Genomic DNA, 24,056 nt, shown 5'->3' on the forward strand with positions numbered 1-24,056 from the left:
TGTAGCCTCTTCACACTCTACTGAGTTGCCTGTTCAGTGTCAGAGTCATAGCCCCTGTTGATCCAGCAAAATACACAGGACTCCGCATGAGGGATCTATACCTGCACTATGAATTATCCGGGTACAGAAGATCCACTTAGCTAAGTACACAATTTACAGTTAATAAATTTAAATTTTATAGTTATTAAATTAGAAAGGGCTGCTAATACACTGAAAAATTAGAATGTTGAAGGGTAAAATTTTGCTGACATTAGAGCAACGTGGGACTGTCTTGCAAACCAACTGATGGTAAAAGAAAATGCCTACCATGCTTAAGAATTTTAGTGTGTATCTGGGCAAAGACAGAAAACATTACAAAGAAAGTTTTGATTCTTCTCTCCAATTAGGCTACATGATATGAGTTTCTGTTTATAAACCAGTTTCCAAAATAACTCTTATTTTGGTAGTTTATTAATTTGAGTCTGGGAAAGAAGAAATATTTTAGGAAATGTTAGGAGAAAGAGGCAGTAACTTATATATTTTTATCATTCCCGATAACATTGGCAATATAAAACTAGTCTCTGGAAAATACTATATTGTATTTTACCTTTATCCTTGGTAACTCTTGGTAAATTGGTAAATTTAGGGGTTTAAACCTGAAGAGGCAATTTTCTTTGGTTTATAGTGAATAATATCTATCTCATAGTAAATTTCAAAAATAAAAAGATACATTTTTTCTAATAGGTGTTAGATTATAGTGGCTATATTCTTGGTGTTATTAGTTCAGCTTTCAAAACCGAGTACGTATATAGTACATTTTTTTAGTTTACTGAATGGGATTGAATATTTGAACCGAATTTGGTGAATTCTACGAAATAATATCTGGCTTATGATTGATTTAATCTTATCTTGTCTTTCGCTATATGGCTTGATTCTTTGGATTTTTTGTCAAAATAGAAATTTAAGCTCTTTATGTGCAAAGTTTAAGATAATACATGTACAAAGTTATTTAAATTCTTCAAATTTAATTGCATTTCTCATAATTTTTTTCAGACAAATTCTACAGAAATTTTGGAGTATTTATCAGATAGTGAAAACAAACATGAATCGGAGAATGTCTTGTTCATCGATTCAGAATCCTCTCAGAAATACCATGTGGATATTGAATCAGATGGAAGACTGATTATGGAGAAACTGATAAACCCGACAATGAAATCTACAGATTATGTTTTATATACACCCCAGAAACAGACAAAGTTTCCCAGGACTCCTGAAAATTCAGCAAAGAAGAAACAGCTTTTAAGGTTAAATAACCCATTTTTAAATACTTTAAAAAAAATCTCTCTTTTTTTCTCTTTCTTTAACAACCCAAATGTCTAAAATTTTAATTTTAAAATGCTTGCTTGTTTAGTTGGGAGGAAAAATCGAGAGAATGGAATTGTTATTTCCATAAGTAATTATGGAAGTTCTAAATTCAGGAGATGATTTATGAAATTGATTATCCGAGTTGAGCATTTATTTTTAGTCATGAATAGCTTATGTGACTGCTTTCTTTAAAGGAGGGCCTTTGGCTGTTCAGGGTTATCAAATTTTATGGAGAATCCATGTTTTAGGTAATTTCTTAAACAATTAAGCCAAGTAAATGACTCTGTTTTTAAGTAACTTATACTCTAAAGAGGGAAATAGAAATGAATAGACTATTCAGATTACTTTTATGAGTATGGTTACAGGCATTGACTAAAGAAACACTTGGAAATTTGAAGATTGTGTGAGAGAGCAGAGACTCGTGGACAGGAAACTGGCTGGTTTGCATGTAAGAACCCAAAGGCTGAGCCATGGAGGGTTCATTAGAACATGTGACATACCATATAGGGGGACATGTCAGAACCCTGTGTAATCCATGGTCTCTTTGTGTTTTAAATTAGAATAAAACAGTAGAACCAAAAACCTAATGAAAGTGAAAAGGCAAATTTGTGGAAAGCAGTGCCGCAAAAGCAAACTTAGTAGAGAATTTCACTGAAAACAGATTTTCATTAGAAAGAATAAACATGGCAATGAAGAACACAGTTTTGGTATCTGTTTAGGACATATCTTCATCAAGGCGTGGCAAGTACAATGATGCATGCTGAGACTTCAATGGTAATGTTAATAGACTATAGGAAAGGAGCCAGGGCTCAAGGAATGCCTATGACTCATAGACTGAGACATTGCTAGGAGGAGCTGGGATTCAAGACAGGACGGTGGGGAGCTTAACTTTTAGTGGCTTGAAAGGGATATAGTATCTAAACAGATTTCAGAGAAAAGGTGAGAAATATTTAGAGAGTAATTGGGAGGACTCTGTAGAGATAGAAATGTCAGGGATAATTATTCTGTCAGTACTCAGGAGAGAAAGTGAATGGGGGAGTAAGGCCCAGTGGGAAGAGACTTTTATCTTGAGCATAGGAGTGGAGGGAAGAATATAAGACTGTGACTGAGCTGGTAAGATGGATATAATATGTTCAGCCAGTTAATGCCTGCTCACCATATATATGTTACATAAAATAAGATGGAAGGCTTTATGCCCAGAATAAAGAAGTTACAACCTTAAAAGAGACAGGTGGTAGTTTGTAGTACTCTCTGGAGGGAATAGGATAATAAGCCAATTAAAGTCATTCAGATGTTATTGTTGAAGTCAACTCCATGTATTTATAGCAAGTGATGTCCTCAGTTCTATTAAGGATCTACTATGGGCTGAGCACTCTTTCAGTCTCTAGCGACAGAGCAACTAAAGCCCTGTCTTTGTTGGGGGGAAAGCTGAGAAGGAACCAGGAAGTAAATTCAAAGAACTGTCAAAAGGAGTTCAACTTAATGGTAAAAAAAAAATCAGAGAAAGAGGAATAGAGAGTGGCCCAGAGGTAGGGAAGGGCCTTTCTAATTTAATCAGGGAACTAGGGAAGCCTCTCATAATGTGACTTTTTGAGCATCTGGAAGAACCAGCATACCTGGTGGCTGGCTTCAGACACACAACAGTGCATGAGCACAAGCAACACACACAAAAGGGAGTCTCTGCCAACAGCAGAACCTACTGGGCTAAATTTCACTTTGTGAGATTAACCTTCTTCGCAGCAGCCTATACACTAGTCACGGCCAATATTCACACCTAGTCATTCTAATATTCAGCCCCACTACCTGATGTGCCAGCTGCAATCAAGACTCAATTACAAAAGTAGGGCTTATATAACCCATAGAAAGGACAATTCTCTTTCACCCAGCTCAGGTGATCAGTAATACTGCACCCCTGAGCATCACAGTACACACCCTATCACATAAGACCACCATACCAAGATTGAGAGACACAAACGATCTGCCTAATACACAGAAACAAACAGAGAGAAGAAACCAAAATGGGTAAACAGCATGTCCCAAATGAAAAAGCAGGAGATTTTCAAATAAATAATTAAATAAAATAGAGGCAAGCAATTTGCCAGACATAGAGTTCGAAATAAGGAAGCTCAGGTGACTGAACAAAAATTTCAACAGCATAAAAAAGATGCAGAAATTTAAAAGGAACAGTCAGAAATGAAGCCTACAATAACTAAAATGAATACACTAGAAGGAAGAGCAGATTAGATGAAGCAGAGGATCAAATCACTGATTTAGAAGACAAGTTACAGAAAACAGACAATGAGAAAAGCAAAAAGAAAAAGATCTAAAAAGTAAGTATAGTGTAAGGAATCTCTGAGACAGCATCAAGCATAACAATGTGTGCAGCATAAGGTTACCAGAAAGAGAAGAATGAGAGCAAGGGATTGAGAACCTATTTGAAGAAATAATGACTGAAAACTTTTCTACCCTGGTGAAGGAAGAAACACAATTCAGGGAAACGCAAAGAGTACCAAACAAAATGAACCAAAGAGGCCCACACAATGACACATCATAATTAAAATGCCAAATTATAAAATAAAAGAGGGACTCTTGAAAGCAGCAAGATAAAGACAATTAGTTACCTATGAGGGAGCTCCCATAAAACTTTCAGCTGATTTCTGTACAGAAACTTTTCAGGCCAAAAGGGATTAGCATGAAATATTTAAAGTGTTTAAAAGCAAGGATCGACAATCAATACTGTTCTGCCAGCAAACCTATTATTTAAAGTTTTTGGAGAAATAGTTTTCCATACAAGAGAAAGCTCAATCAGTACTATAAAAAATGTTGAAGAGACTGCTTTTAAAAAGAAGAAAATATAGGATTATAAGTATCAAGATAAAATGGCAATAACTATACACCTTGATTCCTTGTCACTTTAAATGTAAATGGATTAAATGCTCCAATAAAAATACAGTGGTACCTTGAGATACGAATTTAATTCGTTCTGTAACCGAGCTCGTAAGTCAGTCAACTCGTATATCAAACTGCCAATACTGGACCCATGCACCAACACGCCAACTAGTGGCAGCTTCCCAAATCATGACTCGTATCTCGGAATTTCGCTCAGATCTCGAACAAAAATACGGACCGAGTCGCAGCTTGTATCTTAAAAAATTCGTATGTTGGTCTGCTCGTATCTCAAGGTACCACTGTACATAGGGTAGCTAGAAAACAAGACCCATATATATGCTGTCTACAATAATGCCACTTCAGATGGAAAGACACAGAAAAACTGAAGGTAAAGGGATGGAAAAAGACATTTCATGGAATAAAAACAGAAAACACCCTGAGGTACTATTACTTGTATTAGATAATGTAGACTTTATAACAAACCTATAATAAGAGACAAAGAAGGACATTAAATAATGGTAAAGGGATCAATCTAACAAATGACGTAACCTTTGTAAACATTGATGCATCCTACATGGGAGCGCACGTAAACATATAAAGTAAATATTAATGGACTTAAAGGGGAGATTGACAGAACTACAGTGACAAGGGTTTTATCACCCCACTGACATCAGTGGATAGATATTCTAGAGAGAAAATTAACATGGCAACAGAGGCTTAAAGAACAGAGACCAGGTGGTTTTAATATTTTTAAAGCTTTTCACCCACAGCAACAGAATATATGTTCTTTTCAAGTCCACATGGAATATTTAGAGAATAGATCTCGTGTTAGACCATAAAACAAGTCTCTATAAATTTAAGAAGATTGAAATATATCAAGCCTCTACTCTGACCACATAATATTAAACAAGAATTCAATTATAAGAAAACCACTGAAAAACACACAAACACCTGCAGGCTAAACAATATGCTAATAAACAATGAATGGGTTAACGATGAGGTCAGGAACAAAATAAAAAAATATCTTGACACAAATGAAAATGAAAACACAAGGACCTGAAATCTGTGGGAGACACACAAAGAAGTTCTAAGATGTTAATTTATACCAATACAGATCTATCTCAAGAAACAAGAACACTCTAAAAGCAATCTAACCTTACACTTAAAGTAACTAGAAAAAGAACAATAAAGCTTAAAATGAGGAAGAAGGAAGAAAATAATAAAGGTGAGAGTGGAAATAAATGAAATAGTCTGGAAGTCAATAGAAAAGATCAGTGAAACCAAGAGGTGATTCTTTCAAAAGTAAAATGACAGGGATAAACTTTTAATCATACTCAGCAAGAAAAAAGGAGAGGACACCCAAATATATTATAAAATAAAAAATAAAATAGAAGTGACAACTGACACCAGAAATCCAAGACATTATAATGAAATAATATGAACAATTATACAGGGTGGGGTAAAAGTAGGTTTTCAATTGTAATCGAAACACAATTCTTATGTTGTTACTTAATGATTTTAATTAATAAACATGTATTAATTATTGTATACCTACAATTGGACAATCTGGAGGAAGTGGAATGATTCCTAGAAACATACAATCTACCAAGACTAAATCTAAGAAACAGATTAATTACTACCAGGGATATCAGATTAGTAATCAAAAAACTCCTTAAAACAAAGTCTTTGACAGGATTAATTCACAGGTGAATTTCAGCAAACATTTAAAGAAAATGTAGCACCTGTCATTTTTAGACTATTACAAAAAATTCAAAAGGAAAGAAGACTCCCAAGCTTATTTTAAGGGGCCAACTTATCCTGATTCCAAAATCAAAGACATTGCAAAGAAAGAAAATTATAGGACAATATTCCTGATGAACATAGATGCATAAATCCTCAAAATATAATAGCAGAAAGGATTCAGCAATGAATTAAAAAGATTATACACCATGATAATATGTGAATTATTAATTTGGGATACCAAGTGGGTCAGTAACTGTGAATTAATTATGATAGACCACTTAAAGAAAATGAAAAATAAAAATCATATGATCTTATTTATATATGCAGGAAAAGCCTTTGACAAATTCTCAGCATCCATTTGTGATAATAACTTTCAGTAGCATGGGAATAGAGGGAACATACCTCAGTGTTATGAAGGCCAATTATAACAAACCCACAGCTAACATCATAGTGGATAAAAACTTAAAGTATTTTTTTATGAAATGGAAGAAGACAGGGATGCCCACTTTTACTACTGTTATTCAACATAGTACTGGAAGTCCCAACCACAGCAGTCAATGAAGAAAAGAAATCAAAATCATCCAAATTGCAAAGTTTGAAATAAAATGGTCATTATTTGCAGATTATATGATAGAGAAACTTAAATATTCTACCAAGAAACTAGCAGAATTTATAAACAAATTGAATAAAACAGCATAATATAAAATAATCAGGAATGGTTTTCAGTTTTATACACCAATCTGAATGATCAAAATGATAAACTTAGACATCAATCCCATATACAGTTGCATCAGAAAAAAATATAAAATACCTAAGAATTTAGTAAAGGCAGTAAAAGACCTTTCCTGGAAAAATGGTAGAAATCACGTAAGATACAAATAAGTGAACTTGTATACTGTGATTGGAAGAATTGGCATTGTTAAAATTTCTATACTAACAAAAGCAATCTGTGTACTGAATGAAATTCCAATAAAGATATCAAAGACATATTTCACAGGACTAGAAAAAATAATTCAAAGTTGATATGGAACCACAAAAGACCCTGTGTAATCAAAGCAGTTTTGAGAAAGAACAAAGTTGGAGGTATCACACTACTTGATATTAAACCATACCACAAACCTATAGTAATGAAAACTGCATGGCTCTGCTGTAAAAACAAACATAGATTGACAGAATAATTAGCTCAGAAATATATCCATACTTATATGATCAATTAATATAAAAGGAGGCAAGAACATCTAATGACATAAAGGCAGTCTATTCAACAAATAAATGGTATTGGGGAAAATAGGACAGATAAATGCAAAAACATGAATTTAGACCACATTCTTACACCATTATGAATGAATCAAGTCAAGATGGAACAAAGACTTAAATGTAGAATTCATAATTATGAAACTTCTCTTAGCAACTTCTTTTTCTGTTTATATATCCCTTTGAGTAGGGCAGTGGTTGGTGAACTGCAGCTTGCGAGCCACATTTGGCTCTTTGGCCCCTTGAGAGTGGCTCTTCCACAAACTACCATCTGTAGGCACGCAGATTATAATAACAAAATACCTACCTATATAGTTTAAGTTTAAAAAAAATTGGCTCTCAAAAGAAATTTCAATCATTGTACTGTTGATATTTGGCTCTGTTGACTAATGAGTTTGCCAACCACTGGAGTAGGGGTAAGAAAAGAAATAAATAAACTTATGGGACCACATCAAACTAAAAAGTTTTTGCAAGGCAAAGAAAACCATCAACAAAATGAAACAATAGCATACTGAATGGCAGAACATATTCGCCAATGGTACTATGTTCAGTTAGTGATTAATATCCAAGAAATGACAGACAACACCAAAAACCATAGAATCCAAGTAAAAAATATGCAGCAGACCTTAATAGATAATTCCAAAGAGGATATACAGATGGTCTGTGGACATGATGAAAAGATTCTTAATGTCTGTAATACTTAAAGAAATGCAAACTAAAACCACAATGAAATATTACCTACTACCTGTCAGAATGGCTATCATCAATAAATCAACAAATTATAAATGTTGGCAAGGATGTAGAGACAAGTGAATCCTTCTGCAGTGTTGTTTGGAATGCAGATTAGTGGAGCCACTAAACAGTATGGAGGTTTCTCAAAAATATAAAAAATGTAAGTGCATTATAAGCAAGGAAATAGTAGTTTGAAAAGTTATGCACACCCGTATGTTTATTCAAGCATTATTTACAACAACTAAGATACGGATTCAACCCAACTGCTCATCAATATACATGGGTATAAAAAGTTGTGGTGCATATATTCAATAGAATATTACTCAACCATAAAAAATAATGAAATCGTAACATGTGTGACAATATGGATGGCCCTAGAGGGTATTTGCTAAATGAAACATGTTAGACCAAAAAAAAAAAAAAAAAAAAAAGGACAACTACCCTATGATTTCACTTGTATGTAGAACCTAAGGTACAAAATAGAAACAAACTCATCGATGCTGAGAACCAACAGATGGTTGCCAGAAGGGAGAATGATAGGGAGGATAGGTGGAAAAGGTGAAGGGATTTAAAGTACTAATTTGGAGTTACACAGTAGTCATGAGGATTTAACATAGAGCATGAGGAATATAATAATATAATAATGTAATAACTATGTATATGCCAGGTCTGTTGTTGAAATATCTGGAGGATCACTTTCTAAATTATATGGTTGTCTAACTACTAGGCTGTACTTTGAAACTAATACAAAATAATATTGAAAGTCAACTGTAATTTTAAATTTAAATTTAAAAAAGAAAAAGACCTCAAACAGTGTTAACTGCTTTAAACCTTAGAATCATAAAAATAATTATTAAATCTAAAGGTAGAAGAAAGGAAATAATAAAAATCAGAACAGAATTTTCTTTTTCTTTTTTTTATTTATTTTTATTTTTTTATTTTTATTAATTTTATTTTTTTAATGGGGTGACATCAATAAATCAGGATACATATATTCAAAGATAACAAGTCCAGGTTATCTTGTCGTTCAATTATGTTGCATACCCATCACCCAAAGTCAGATTGTCCTCTGTCACCTTCTATCTTGTTTTCTTTGTGCCCCTCCCCCTCTCCCTTTCCCTCTCTCATTCCCTCCTCCCCCCCCGTAACCACCACACTCTTATCAATGTCTCTTAGTTTCACTTTTATGTCCCACCTACGTATGGAATAATGCAGTTCCTGGTTTTTTCTGATTTACTTATTTCGCTTCGTATCATGTTATCAAGATCCCACCATTTTGCTGTAAATGTTCCGATGTCATCATTTCTTATGGCTGAGTAGTATTCCATAGTGTATATGTGCCACATCTTCTTTATACAGTCATCTATTGATGGACTTTTTGGTTGTTTCCATGTCCTGGCCACTGTGAACAATGCTGCAATAAACATGGGGCTGCATGTGTCTTTACGTATCAATGTTTCTGAGTTTTTGGGGTATATACCCAGTAGAGGTATTGCTGGGTCATAAGGTAGTTCTATTTTCAGTTTTTTGAGGAACCACCATACTTTCTTCCATAATGGTTGTACTACTTTACATTCCCACCAACAGTGTATGAGGGCAGAACAGAATTTTCAATCAAGATGACATATTAGGTAAATGTTATCCTCACCACTTCCTACAACCCCATCAGAGCTACAACCAGAATTACACTATAACTGTCATTGAGAACAACCTGATTTATAGCTGTTAAGGAGTCCTGTAACTAAGATTGTACAAAAGAAGCCACATTCAGTTTGGTAGTAGGAGTGGAGATGAAACTAGCTGAATGGTGGTAAAAAATGGGCAGGGATAAGTGCAAGTAGTCTCTTTCTGACACCAGGCTCTCTGCTGAGGGTTCCTGTACCAGAAGAGAAGTCTCCATAACTTTTAGCTGTGAAAGCCAGCAGAGAATGTGGCTGAGTGAGAAGGAAAGCTATTTGAGTCCCAACTGGTCTTAAAGGACTGGTGCTCAGGATTACTAGCTGACTGACTCACACCAAAATCCAGTGCTGGGCAGCAGCTCAAAGGTGACAGTGACAAACAGGGAAGAACTAAGTTGTTTGGTTGTAGTGTGAGGATTAGAGGTCCAACTTTCTTCCAGACAGAAATATTGGGAGAAGTCCTTGTTCTTTTGATGAATCCACCCTGTGGGCATTGGTCGGTACCATATCTGAATCTTCATCAGCCTGGCTAACAATGCTCCCTGCACTTGTGATTCTCTGAGACCCTGATACACCCAACTTTTGAGCTCATCCAAGTGACATTCAGCAGCTTTTTTTACAGACACCCTGCCTTGGGTCATGTTGTAGACTTTCCTAAAATCTCTCAGAAGTTCACAAATCCAGAAACAAACAGAATTTGGCCTAAGCATACTCTGTTCATCCTGCTAAGCAGGCCCACGCTCAGCAGTAGCAACAGCTAGCGTCAGTTCACAGCTTTGCCTCTCCCTGGTACCTCCAAGCATAGTACAAGTGGGCAATCTACTGCAGATCACTTTGTAGCTTATATTAGATGGCCCTGGGCAGGGAACAGGCAGTGATTGATCTTTGTTGCAACTCACAGGAGGCTTCAGAACCAAGACACCCAATAATCAGCTTGAGACCATGACAGAACACCACCCAACCACCTCTAAGAAAAGACATACTCATCAAAATGAAAGGGAAAAAGAAAAAAACTCCAGAAAAAGAACTAAACAACACGAAGACAAGTATTATACCAGATGCAAAGTTTCAAACATTTGTCATAGGGATGCATAGTGATCTCAGTAAAATCATCAACAAAGAGGAAACAAAAAATGGAGATGGAAAACAAAAAAAAAGGATCGGTGAGAAACAAAGAGTTTAATAACTGAAATGAGGAGTAGTACATTAAAGGGAATCAACAGTAGATTAGATGAAGCAGAGGATCAAGTCAGCTATTTGGGAAACAAAATTACAGAAAACACAAATTCAGAGCAGTAAAATGCAAAAAGAATTTTTAAAAATGATAGTTTATAGGACTTTTGGGACAACATGAAGCATAACAATATCCACATCATAGGACCAGAAAAAGAGAGAGAGAGAAAGAGCAAGGTATCAAGAAACTATTTGAAGAAATAATGACTGAAAACTTTCCTAACCTGATGAAGGAAAAAACACACAAAGTCCAAGAAGCACAGAGAGTGCCAAATAAAGTGAACCCAAGGAGACCTACACCAAGACACATCATAATTAAAATGCCAAAGGTTGAAGACAAGGAGAAAAAATTAAAAGCAATAAAAGATGTCATTTTCTACAAGGGGAGCTCCCATAATACTGTCAGATGATTTCTCAACAGTAAATTCTCAGCCCAGAAGGGATTGACATAAAAGAATCAAAGCAATTTAAAACAAGAACTTATAACCAAGAGTATTCTACCTAGCAAACCTATTAGAATTGAGAGAGAGATAAAGAGCCTCCCAAACAAGAGAAAGCTGAAAGAATTCATCTCCACCAAAGCAGTATTATGGGAAATGTTAAAGGGAATTTTAAAGAAGAAGTAGAAAAGTTCAAAACTATGGATATGGCAATGACTACATATCTGTTAACAACTACTTTAAATGTAAATGGATTAAATACTGAAAATAAATGGATGGAGAAAGATATTTCATGAAAATGGAAACAAACTGACAAAGTTGGGCTAGCAATACTTATACCAGATAAAATAGACTTTTAAACAAAGGCTATAACAAGAGACAAAGAAGGACCTAGCAATTCCATTTCTGGGTATTTATTTGAAGAAACCCCCAAAAATAAATTGAAAAGACATACACATCCATATGTTTATTGTAGCATTACTGTATTTATAATAGCCAAGATATGGAAGCAACCTAAGTGTAAATCAGTAGATAAGTGGATAAAAAAGTAGTGCATATATACAATGGAATATGACTAAGTCATATAAAAGAATGACATTTTGCCATCTACACCAGTGTAGATAGACCTAGAATGTATTGTGCTGAGTGAAGTAAGTCAGAGAAAGACGGGTGTATTATTTCACTTCTTTGTAGAATCTGAAAAAACAAAGTAAATATAGGGACAAAATGGAAACAAACATTGGTACATAAAATATTTTGATGGTTGCTAGATGGGAGTGGGGTTAGGATATGGTGAAAAAGGAGAAGGAGTTTGAAGTATAATAGAAATTGGTTGTTAGAAAATAGTCATAGGGTTCTAAAGGGCAGTAGAGGGAATATAGACAGTGATAGTTTAATAACTATGATTTTAGATGTGTACTAGATTTATCAGGTTTAACACTTTGTAAGATGTAAATGTCTAATCATGATGTTTTATATAAAAAACTAATGTATGTATGTAAACTAAGACAAAAATATTATTTTTTTTTTTTGTATTTTTCTGAAGAGAGAAGTGGGGAGAGAGACAGACTCCCGCATGCGCCCGACAGGGATCGACCCGGCATGCCTACTAGGGAGCAGTGCTCTCTGCCCATCTGGGCCATTGCTCTGGTTGCATCCAGAGCCATTCTAGTGCCTGAGACAGAGGCCATGGCGCCATCTTCAGTGCCCTGGCCAGCTTTACTCCAATGGAGCTTTGGCTGCAGGAGGGAAAGAGAGAGAGAGAGAGAGAGGAAGGAGAGGGGGAGGGGTGGAGAAGCAGATGGGTGCTTCTCCTGTGTGCTGTGGCCAGGAATCAAACCTAGGACTTCCACATGCTGGGCCGACACTCTCAGCCAGCCGGCCAGGGTGATAAAAATTATTTTTAAAAAGTATTTGCAAAAAAAAAAATATTTGATTGCCATGGGTAATCAAAGTTTTTAAAGCAAATTCTTAGCTCCAACTAATTAACATCACCCTATGTTTAATCAGAGTATAACAAATGAAAGGCAGAGATTATGGGGGAGGGAGGGAGGTTGAATAGGTGAAACATAGGAGATTTTTAGAGTTTTGAAACTATTGTGTATGATATTGTGATGAAAAATGCATGACATTATGTATTTCGCAAAACTCATAGTACTATAGCACACTGAGTGAACCCTAATGTAGACTGTTGGCTTTAGTAGATAATCCATATTGGTTCATTAGTTGTAATAAATGTACACTAATGCAAAAGGTCAGTTATAGGGGAAACTAGTTGGTGGGTGAGTATAGGAGTATATGAGAACTCTGTTTTCTGTTCAGTTTTTTTGTAAGCTGGTAATTACTGTAAGAAATAACAGTAAAAATCAGCGCAGAAACATGATATATAGACTACAAAAAATGGTTAGTGAAACAAAGCTTTTTTATAAAAGATCAACAGAATAGATGAACCTTTAGCTATACTCACTAAGAGAAAAAAGAGAAGACTCAAATAAGTAAATTAGATATCTTATTACAACTGATACTACACAAATGTAAAGAATCATAAGAGTACTATAAAAAATTGCATGTAAAAAAGTTGGGTATTCTAGGAGAAAAGGATAAATTTCTAGAAATGAATAACCTAGTAAGACTTAATTAGGAAGAAACAAAATATAAACTGACCAATTACTTGTAAGGAGATTGAATCTGTACTTAAAACCCTCATATCCAAGAAAACAGCAGACACAGATGGCTTAACTGGTTTATGCTACCTTTCAGCTAAAGAAGCATCAATACCAGTGTTTCTCAAACTCTTTCAAAAAGAAGAGGAGGGAATACTTCTAAATGCATGAGACCAGCAATACCCTAATACTAAACCAGGCAAGGACCTTACAATAGAAGAAAATTACAGACTAATATTTTTGATGAACATAGCCACAAAAAATTCTCAGTTAAGCATCAGCAAACAAATTTCAATAATGTATTAAAAGAATCCTACACCTGATCAGTTGGAATTGGTTACATGATGCAAGATGGTTCAACATATAAAATTAAGTCAACATGATAATACTTGATTTAATAAATGAAGATCATAAGAGCATTCAGTAAATGTAGAAAATGCTTTTGACAAATGCAAACATCCACTTATGATAAAAGGTTTCAGCAAACTTGTATTCAGAAAGAATGTACTTCAACATAAAAGGTACATATATGACAAACTCACAGCTGACATATTCAGTAGTAAAAAGTTTGAAGCTTTTCTTCTAAGATAAGATATAAGGTAAGGATACCCACTTCCTTCCCTTTTATTAATCAAAGCACTGGTAGTCTTAGCCAGAGCAATTAGGTAAGAAAAATAAATAAAAGGTACTCAAACCAGAGATGAAGAAGTAAAACTGTCTCTATTTGCAGATGATGTGATACATATAGAAAACTGTAAATAATCTGTCAAAAACATTTTGAACTAATAAATGTGAATGGTAAAGTTGCAGGATACAAAATCAACATACAAAAATTAGTTATGTTTCTGTATACTAACCATGAACTTTCTTTCTAAAAGAGAAATCAAGAAAACCAATTTTTAATTGCATTAAACAGAATAAAATACCTAAGAATAAATTTAACCAAGGAAGTTTAAGACTGTACATGGTAAATTAGAAGACAGTGATGAAAGAAATTAAGGAAGAACAAAAATTGTAAAGATATCTCATGATAATGGATTAGAAGAATTAATACTGTTAAAATATCTATAATACCCTGCTGCGGACTAGCACAGATACTAATTCTGGGTCCTGAGGGAGAATGCTGCAGAATTAAGAAAATAGACTCACCAAGAAAAGAGGATGGGATTGGGAGGCCTCTTCGATGCTGATGGCAGTATCAGCCACTAGGAGCCTAGATGGTGGGCCATGGGGAGCCCATATTGTGGGTAAGGATCCTGTACACTCATAGGTATGGATCCCCTATGAGAGTAAAGTATCCCCTATGAGGAGGAGGCACCAGTCAGGTTCATGGGTAAGTGGCTGGAATTGCACCCACCTCAAAGCCACACCACTCAGTCTCTGACATGCCCTGAGACTGTCCAGACCTGTACACCCTGGCCCAGGCAGCTGACTGCTCAGCAGAGCATGAGCTCCACAGGGTGGGATGATGTGGAGTCTAAAAGGTGGGGTTATTGCTTTCCCTTAGGTTGATACCCTAAGGATGGGAGTGTTCACCTAGGAACAATGGCATCTATGATGCAGGAGAATGACTCAGTACAGGTGTCCTGTCAGCTCTTCCCCCAAAGACACTGACTCCATTCTCTCACCACACATTCTAGTCCTTTCTGTCCTCCCTCCACTGGAGTCCAGGGTGAGTTACTGAGAATGAGGTTTTGTGTGTTGGCTCTTAGGAGGATGCCTGTGTCTCTAGCAGATGCTTGTCTCCCTATCAGACAGAATTCTTGTTGACTTTGACAGCCAGATGTTATGTGGGCGCCTGTTTCTGGTTCTCATGCTCTGGGCTGGGGAGCCTGGTGTGGGATTGAGTCCTGATGCTCTTCAGGAGAAACTTTTGCAGCTGAGTTGGTCTCTGCTGAATCTAAGTGCAGGGCCAGCATTTTTCAGAACTCCACCCTTCCTACCAGCCTTGATGTGACTTCTGTAAATCCTTAGTTATAAGACTTATTCAACTAGTGTTTGGTTGGTTATTCAGATTTTGTTTTATGTGTTAGTTGTAATTCCAGTTTCGTCCTGGGAGGTGATGAGTGTCACAGCCACCTAATCTGCCACTATGATGGATCTTCTTTTTTTTTTTCCTGCAAATAGATTTTTATTAGAATGATGCTTGTAGATTAGAGATCATGGTGTTTATATTTCTAAGTTTTGGTACCTCTGATTGGAATTCCCTGCAGGAATTCTCTGGAGAGACTGGAGCAGTAGTAATGTGTGAGGCACCATTGTAGCTCCGAATAACTAAAGCCAAGTTTAAATGCTTATTCTGTCTTAGCGCTCTAGATACTTCCACCCGTACACAACTGTTCTTCATTCATTTATATTCTTGCTTTTTCCCTTTTTCCCTATAATTCCTAGTTTAGTTGTGGGATATGGAACTTGATTTTTAACCATACCTTTTCAGATTGTATTTTGTCTTTTTCTCCTTTTAAAGTAATAGATTTGAAATAATTAGATCATTGTGCAAAGAATATAGTGTTTTTTTCCTTATATTTATTATATTACAAGTATCTTTATAAGTAGTATTCTTTGAGACAGCCAGTGTGTCATTGAGGCTAAGCTTGTTAGACTGCTTTTGTGTGTAGACTGTTACACTCTATATCAGATGTCTCAGCTTGTACAGTTGTTTGATACCTCAGTGCATTAGTTCTTCATCTGCAAAATGAGGATGATAGTAGTACCTACTTTCATAGTATTGTTTAGAGAGAGTATACATGAATTACTTCACATAAATAGAATGATATGAAGAAGAGTATATATATATATAATATATACTCTTATATAATAATATATATATTAAATAGAGGTAGACATGGAAATTAGAGGTTCTTTGGCAGTTTTTAATATGAGAATTTTTAAAATTTCTTGTTATGTATTGTACACACACATTTTCAGAAACAATTAGTACTTATAGGAGAATAAATGACTATAGGAAAAGAAAATAAGTAGTAGTGATAATATGTAAAATATATTATGTGTATTAAAATAAGATCTTTAAGTAATTGTAGAAAGAGTATAGGGTAGAAGTAAAAATCATTTTAAAAAATCAGTACTACTACTGACATTATTTCAGTGTGAGGCACTATGCTAACTCATTTCTGGTTTCAAAAACTATTTTCTGGTTAGTTATGTAATATTGGTGAATTTCCTTAACTTCTCTCTAAGCTATGATATTTATGAGGTGGGTATTGATATCTGTTCTTTTTACATCAAAGGTATATTATTAAAATGAAAGATGATTTATTGATATGTTCAGTAAACTGGTTCATAATATAAGATAAAAAATTACTTATAGTCATAATGGAAATTAATACCTAATTATTTTAAATCACATTTCTAGATTTATTTAGAAAATTAAATTTAATGAGATGGCATGGATCAATAAGAGTACATAGGTTTCAGGTAAACATTTCCATAGCATTTGAACTGTTGATCATGTTGGGTGACCATCACCCGAAGTCAAATCATCTTCCGTCACCATATATTTGTCCTTTATTCCCCTCCCCATCCAACCTCCCATAATAACGACTTCATCATTATCTATATCCATGAGTCTCATTTTAATATTCCACCTATGTGTAAAATCATATAGTTCTTAGCTTTTTCTTATTTACTTATTTTATTTAGTATAATGTTCTCAAGGTCTACCTATGTTGTTGTAAACAGTAATATGTCATTTATTATGGTTGAGTAATATTCCATTGTATATATGGATCACATGCTCTTTATCCAGTCCTCTATTGAAGGACACTTTGATTGTTTCCATGTCTTGGCCACTATGAATAATGCTAGGTACAACATGAGAATGTACATGTCTTTCTGTAACTATATATAAATATGTATATATATATATATATAATTTTGCCTAGACAATCAGTAGAAGGATTGTAGTTCTCTTCTCAATATTTTTAGGAACCACCCTACTTTCTTTTATAATGGTTGTACCAAAGTTTACATTTCGACCAGCAGTGAATGAGGGTTCGTTTTTTTTTTCCACAGCCTCTTCAACGCTTATTATCTGTCTTGTTGATAACAGCCAATCTGATAGGTGTGAGGTGGTATCTCATTGTAGTTTTGATTTGCATTTCTGAAATAGCTAGAGAAGATGAGCATCTTTTCATATATCTGCTTCTGTTTGTGTGTTTTAATGGTAGAAGTGTCTGTCCAGGTTGTCTCTCCATTTTTTAATTGTATTGTTAGCACATTGATGAACTTTCTGAGTTTTTTATATATTTTGGATATTAATAGTATATTGGAGCTGTTGTATATAAATATCAGCTTTCATTTGGTTGACTGCCTTTAGTCATTCATTTGTAATTTGAAGCGAGATAGTTTGATACTTCCTGTTCCATTATCTTCTCTAAGGATTGCTTTGGCTCTTCAGGGATTTTTATGGTTCTACATAAATCTGATTTTTTGTTCTAGTTCTTTAAAAACTGACATTGGGATTTTAATGGGGATTGCATATTTGGACAATGGCCATTTTAACTATGTTGATTCTTCCAGTCCATGAACATGGAATATTTTTCAATTTCCTTGTGTCTTTTTCAATTTCTTTCAATCAATAATGCTTTATAGTTTTAAGTATATAGATTCTTCATAACTTTTGTTAAGTTTATTCTTGGATATTTTTTTGTTGTTGCAATTGTAAAAAGAATTTTTTTCACTTCATTTTTGAAGTTTCATTATTAGCATATAAGAAAGCAATAGAGGCCTGACCAGGCGGTGGCACAGTGGATAGAGCATCGGACTGGGATGCAGAAGATCCAGGTTCGAGACCCTGAGGTCGCCAGCTTGAGCAAGGGCTCATCTGGTTTGAGCAAAAAGCTCACCAGCTTGAGCCCAACGTCGCTGGCTCAAGCAAGGGGTTACTCAGTCTGCTGAAGGCCCGCAGTCAAGGCACAAAAAAAAAAAAAAAAAAAAAAAAAAAAAAAAAAAAAGCAATAGACTTTTGTATATTGATTTTGTGTTCTACAACTTTACTGTATTTGTTTATTGTTTCTAATAGTTTTTTGTTGGAGTTTGGGATTTTCTGTATACAGGATCATGTCATCTACAAAAAAGTGATTCTTTTACTTCTTCTTTCTCAGTATGGATGCTTTGAATAAGAGTGGAGAGAGAGAGCAATCTTGTCTTGTTCCAGATTTTAGGGAAAAAGCCTTCAATTTTTTCACCATTTAGTGTGTTATTAGCTGATGGTTTATCATATATGGCCTTTATTATGTTGCGATACTTTCCTTCTACACCAGGGGTCTCAAACTCGCGGCCCGCAGACTAATCCACAAAGTTCAAAATATTTTGGATAAAATTAAGTAAGCCTAGGGGCCTACTTGTATTTTTCATTTCTCTAGCATTCTAGCTATATATTAGCTTAGTTAACAAGCAGTTGTGATGCGAACTACAGTTTCTGGTCGTTTTGTGACACTGAGTAAACTGCATGTACGATTGTGCTTGTTGTACTGATTTTTTTTTTGTTTTCAACTGCAGTGAGAAAAGTGTTGCGTAACAGTTGCCTTTTGTAGACCTAGTGCGGCCCACCGAACAGCTGTGATCTTGCTCTGCGGCCCACATGCTGAGTTGAGTTTGAGACCCCTGTTCTACACCTATTTTATTGAGGGTTTTAAACATAAAGGGATATTGTATCTTATTGAATGCTTTTTCTGTATCTGTTTATAGAATCATGATTTTTGTCCTTTATTTTGTTGATGTGGTGTATTACATTAATGGATTTGCGTATATTGAACCATTCCTGTGCTCCTGGAATGAATTCCACTTGATCATGATGTATTATTCTTTTAATGTGTTGTTATATTCCATTTGCTAGTATAGGTATTTGTTTAGAATTTTTGCATCTGTACTCATAAAAATATTGATCTGTAGTTTTCTTTTTTTGTGTTGTCTTCAACAGGTTTTGATATCAAGGTCATGTTGACCTTATGAAATGTGTTAAGGGGTATTGCTTCTTCTATTTTTTGGAAGACATTGAGAAAGAAAGGTACCAAGTCTTCTTTTCAATGTTTAGTAGAATTCACTAGTGTAGTAATCTGGTCTTGGACATTTTTGGTGGTGTATGTTTTTGATAGTTGTTTCTATTTTATCCCTGCTTATGGGTCTGTTTAGGTTTTCCACTCCTTTAAGTCTCAGGCTAGGAAAATTGTATAGTTCTATGAATGTATGTATTTCTTCTAGCTTGTTGTATTTGATGACAAATAAAATTTATGTTCTAGTATGTTCCTTTTTGTATCTTTGATGTCTTTGTTAATTTCTCTTTCATTTCATATTTTCTTTATATGAGCCATTTCTCCTATTTAATTTAGTTCTGCTCTGATTTTTATTATTCCTTGCACTGAGTTGGGGTTGCCTTTGTCATTCTTTTCTAGTTCTTTCAGATGTAATATAGGTTTTTTACTTGGGATCTCTCTTGTTTCTTGATATAAGCCTGTAATGACATAAACTTCCCTCTTACTACTTTCTCACTGCATCCCAGAAGTTTTGATATGTTGTGTTATTTTCATTTCTTTGTATATATCTTTTGAGTTCTGCTTTTATTTCTTCTTTGACCCAGTTTTTTGAAGTTTGTTGTTTAATTTTCACATTTTTGTTGCTTTATTTATTTCCTTATTGCACTGGAATTCTAATTTCAATGCTTTATAGTCAGAAAAGATGCTTGGTATGATTTTAATACTTTTGAGTTATTTAAATTTATTTTTGTGGCTCACCATATGGTCTTCCCTAGTGGTGGGTAAACTCATTAGTCAACAGAGCCAAATATCAACAGTACAACGATTGAAATTTCTTTTGAGAGCCAAATTTTTAAAACTTATACTATATAGGTAGGTATATTTCTAATCGTTATAGCGCCCGTACGTAGTATTTTGTGGAAGAGCCACACTCAGGGGCCAAAGGGCCGCATGTAGCTAGCGAGCCGCAGTTTGCTGACCACCCGTCTACCCTTTTGAATGTTCCATGCACACTGGGAAAAAAAGATATAATCTGATGTTCTAGGATGAAATGTTCTATAAATGTCTATTAATTCCTTTTGGTGTAGTGTGTCATTTAAGGCCAATATTTATTGATTTTCTATTTGTGTGACCTATCTAAAGCTTTCTATGATGTGTTGAGATCCCCAACTATGACTGTTTTTGTATCTTTCTATTTTTAGATCTGTTCATTGATGCGTTATATATTTTAGTGCTCCCTATTTGGTGCATAAATATTAAGAAATGTTGTCTTCATGATTCAGTGTCTCCTTTATCATTATGAAATGTTCATCTTTGTCTCTGGTTACCTTTGTTGTCTTGAAGTCAACATTATCAGATATGAGTATGGCTACACCTGCTTTTCTGTGGATATAATTTGCTTGGTGAATCATTTTCAAACCTTTCACTCTGAGTCTACTTTTGTCCTTGCAGCTTAGATGTGTTTCCTGAAGGCAGCATATGGTGAGGTTTCACTTTTTCACCCAATCTGCTTGCTCTGTACCTCTTCATTTGGTGAATTAAATTTATTTACTTAGGGTTATTGTTGTTACATGAGGATTTCTTATAGCCAATTTTTGTTTTGTTTTCTGGTAGCTCTGTGTTTTCTTTGGTTTTACTCTTGACTTTCTGTCAGTTGTTTCTGTTTTGTGGTATTCTATATTTCTTTCCCCCGTTTCCCCTTCTTTTAAGCTATTTGTTTCAGAGGTGGTTTTTTCAAGGGTGGTTACCGTAATGTTATTAAGAGGAAAATATTTACATATACAAGAATCCTTTGTCTTATGAATGTTTCTGCACTCAATCCTCCTTTGCTACTGCAGATTGTTATTTATTTATTTATTATAGGAGAGAGGAAGGAAAAGAGAGAGAGAGAGAGAGAGAGAGAGAAAGGGGGAGGAGCAGGAATCATCAACTCCCATATGTGCCTTGACCAGGCAAATCCAAGGTGTCAAAATGGCTACCAGCATTCTAGGTCAACCCTTTATCCACTGAGCCACCACAGGTCAGGCTGATATTGCAGATTTTTATCCTCTCCCCTTTTCTATTATGTATTTTTTGTGTGTAACAGACAGGGACAGACTGACAGGAAGGGAGAGAGATGAGAAGCATCAATTCTTTGTTGAGGAATGTGAGTTGTACATTGATTGATTTCTCATATGTGCCTTGACTGAGGAGCTACAGTAGATCGAGTGACCCCGTTCTCAAGCCAGCAACCTTTGGCTCAAGCTGGTGACCCTTGCTCAAACCAGATGACCCTGCACTCAAGCCCACGACCTTGGGGTTTTGAACCTGGGTTCTCTGCATCCCAGTCTGATGCTCCATCCACTGTGCCAACATTTTTTCAGGCCTCTGGGCCTTTCTTTTATATGTTATGTTCTTCTTTTCCCTAGCTGCCTTGAGGATTCTTTCTTTGTCATTGATTTTTGACAGTTTTATTACAGTATGCCTTGGGAGAAGTCTGTTTGGATTGTTGTTTTTGCTTCTTATATTCAAGGATCTGCCTCTTGTTATGATTTGAGAAGGATCTCATCTATTTGTTTTTTTTTTATACAGGGACAGAGATAGAGTCAGTGAGAGGGATAGATAGGGACAGTCAGGAACGAGAGAGATGAGAAGCATCAATCATCAGTTTTTCATTTTGACACCTTAGTTGTTCATTGATTGCTTTCTCATATGTGCCTTGACCGCGGGCCTTCAGCAGACCAAGTAACCCCTTGCTCCAGCCAGTGACCTTGAGTCCAAGCTGGTGAGCTTTTGCTCAAACCAGATGAACCCGCGTTCAAGCTGGCGACCTCGGGGTCTCGAACCTGTGTCCTCCGCATCCCAGTCCGACGCTCTATCCACTGTGCCACTGCCTGGTCAGGTGGATCTCATCTATTATTTGTTTAAATAGAATCTCCATTCTCTTCTTCTTCTCTCTTCTGTGAAATACCCAATATTCTTATATTGTTCTTCTGGTTGTGTCAAAATTTTCTTGTAGAGTTCTGTCATTTAAAAAAATCATTAATGTCTTTTTACTCTCTGAAGCATCTGTAGTTGCATCTTTGATGCCACTGATCCTTTCCTCTATCTGACCTCTTCTATTAGATAAATTTGCTAGCTCTATTTTTGATTTGTGTATGGAGTTTTTCATCTCTATTTTTAAAGTTTCACTCTGCTTGGTAAAGTACTCGTTTTGTTCATCAACTTATTTTCTGAGTTCATTATATTGCCTCTCTGTTTTATTTCATTTCATTGAGTATTTTCAGAACTTCAGTTTTCGATTATCTATAATTTAACTCCAGGGTTTTCATGTGATAAAGATTGCCTTCTAGAGATTTTTCATATTCTTTCTGAACTGCTTATCTTTCTTATGTTGCCATGGTATTTGTTTTTTTTCTGCCTTGGTGGCATTTGAGAGTGGTGTTCTTAAGAAATTAAACTAAAACCCACCAAATATAAAAAGTAAAATTCAATAAAAATAATAATGGAATAAAAATTTTGTTAAAGTAGAACATCATAACTACATAAAATAAAAGAACAAAAACTAGTAATCAAAAACAAATGAAACACAAAAAAATAAAAATAGAGATTAAGGAAGAATAAAATTTAAAAAAGGAAAAGAAACACAAAAAAAATTTGAAGGGTTTTTTTTGGTTTGTTTTTGGGTTTTTTTTCTTTTGTAGTAGTAGTAGGTGACAATGGATTGTAAGTATTAGTGTTGTTAAATTCCTGGATGTGCCTTTGCTGACACGTTGCTGTTGCAGTGATGGGTGGGTTGTTTTATGTGGGCTTTTGGCTTTATCAATGGCAACCTCAGGCCTCTATCCACATCTCCCCACATGTCAATAGACCAGGGGATCAGACATAGAGCACCTCTATTCTTCAGGGAATAGAGTGGCTGGTTGTGGGGTATGTCTCTGCCATACTCTGTAGCCTGCGAAGAGAGGGATATTGCATATGGGAGGCTGTAGGGTCACACACTGATATTCTCTATCTCTGTGCTGGATGTGGGCTACTGGCAGGGACTCCTCGTGCTTCTGCTTTGGTTTGGTATCTCCCCATCTATTCCCCCAATCTGTCTGTTCCTCCGGGCACAAGAAGTCTCAGTTACTCTGGGTTTCTCCCCTCTCCAGACTCCTGTCAGACAAAAACCCAGACAGTCCAGTTTTTCTCCTCCTGGACCCAGACTGTGAGTGCATCTTCCATCCCCCTTCATGAGCCTTCTTACCCTTCAGCCATTCCACTCGTGATCTTTTCAGACACGCTTGTGAGTCTAGCTAGGGTTCTTTCACTAAATTATAGCTGTTAAATTTATTGAAATATCAAGGGGAGAAAACAATGATATCTCTCACACCACCATTACTCTAACAACTAATATTTATGTTGTCATTTACAAAAATTGTTTTATTGATTTTAGAAAGAGATGAAGAGAGAGAGATAAAGACAAGAACATCGATCTGTTTCTGTAGGTGCCCTGACCAGTGTTCGAACCTGCAACCTCTGTGCTCTGACTGACACTCTAATCACAACCTTGATTTATCATAGCTGTGTTAGTGACTGGTGTCGTCTGTGAATTAAAATATTTAT

The 24,056-nt window shown here is 35.4% G+C and overlaps 1 protein-coding gene across 2 annotated transcripts in view; it reads left to right on the top strand.

Annotated features, from left to right (window-relative positions):
• Positions 1-24,056, top strand: part of SPIDR (scaffold protein involved in DNA repair) — a 451,079-nt gene that overhangs the window by 179,920 nt on the left and 247,103 nt on the right. For both annotated transcript variants that reach the window (XM_066266094.1, XM_066266093.1), the window contains one exon: positions 1,033-1,283. In XM_066266094.1, coding sequence (XP_066122191.1) covers positions 1,033-1,283 — 251 coding nt within the window. The remainder of the gene's footprint in view (positions 1-1,032; positions 1,284-24,056) is intronic.

Source organism: Saccopteryx bilineata, chromosome 3, assembly GCF_036850765.1.
Source record: "Saccopteryx bilineata isolate mSacBil1 chromosome 3, mSacBil1_pri_phased_curated, whole genome shotgun sequence".
Lineage (NCBI taxonomy): Eukaryota > Metazoa > Chordata > Mammalia > Chiroptera > Emballonuridae > Saccopteryx > Saccopteryx bilineata.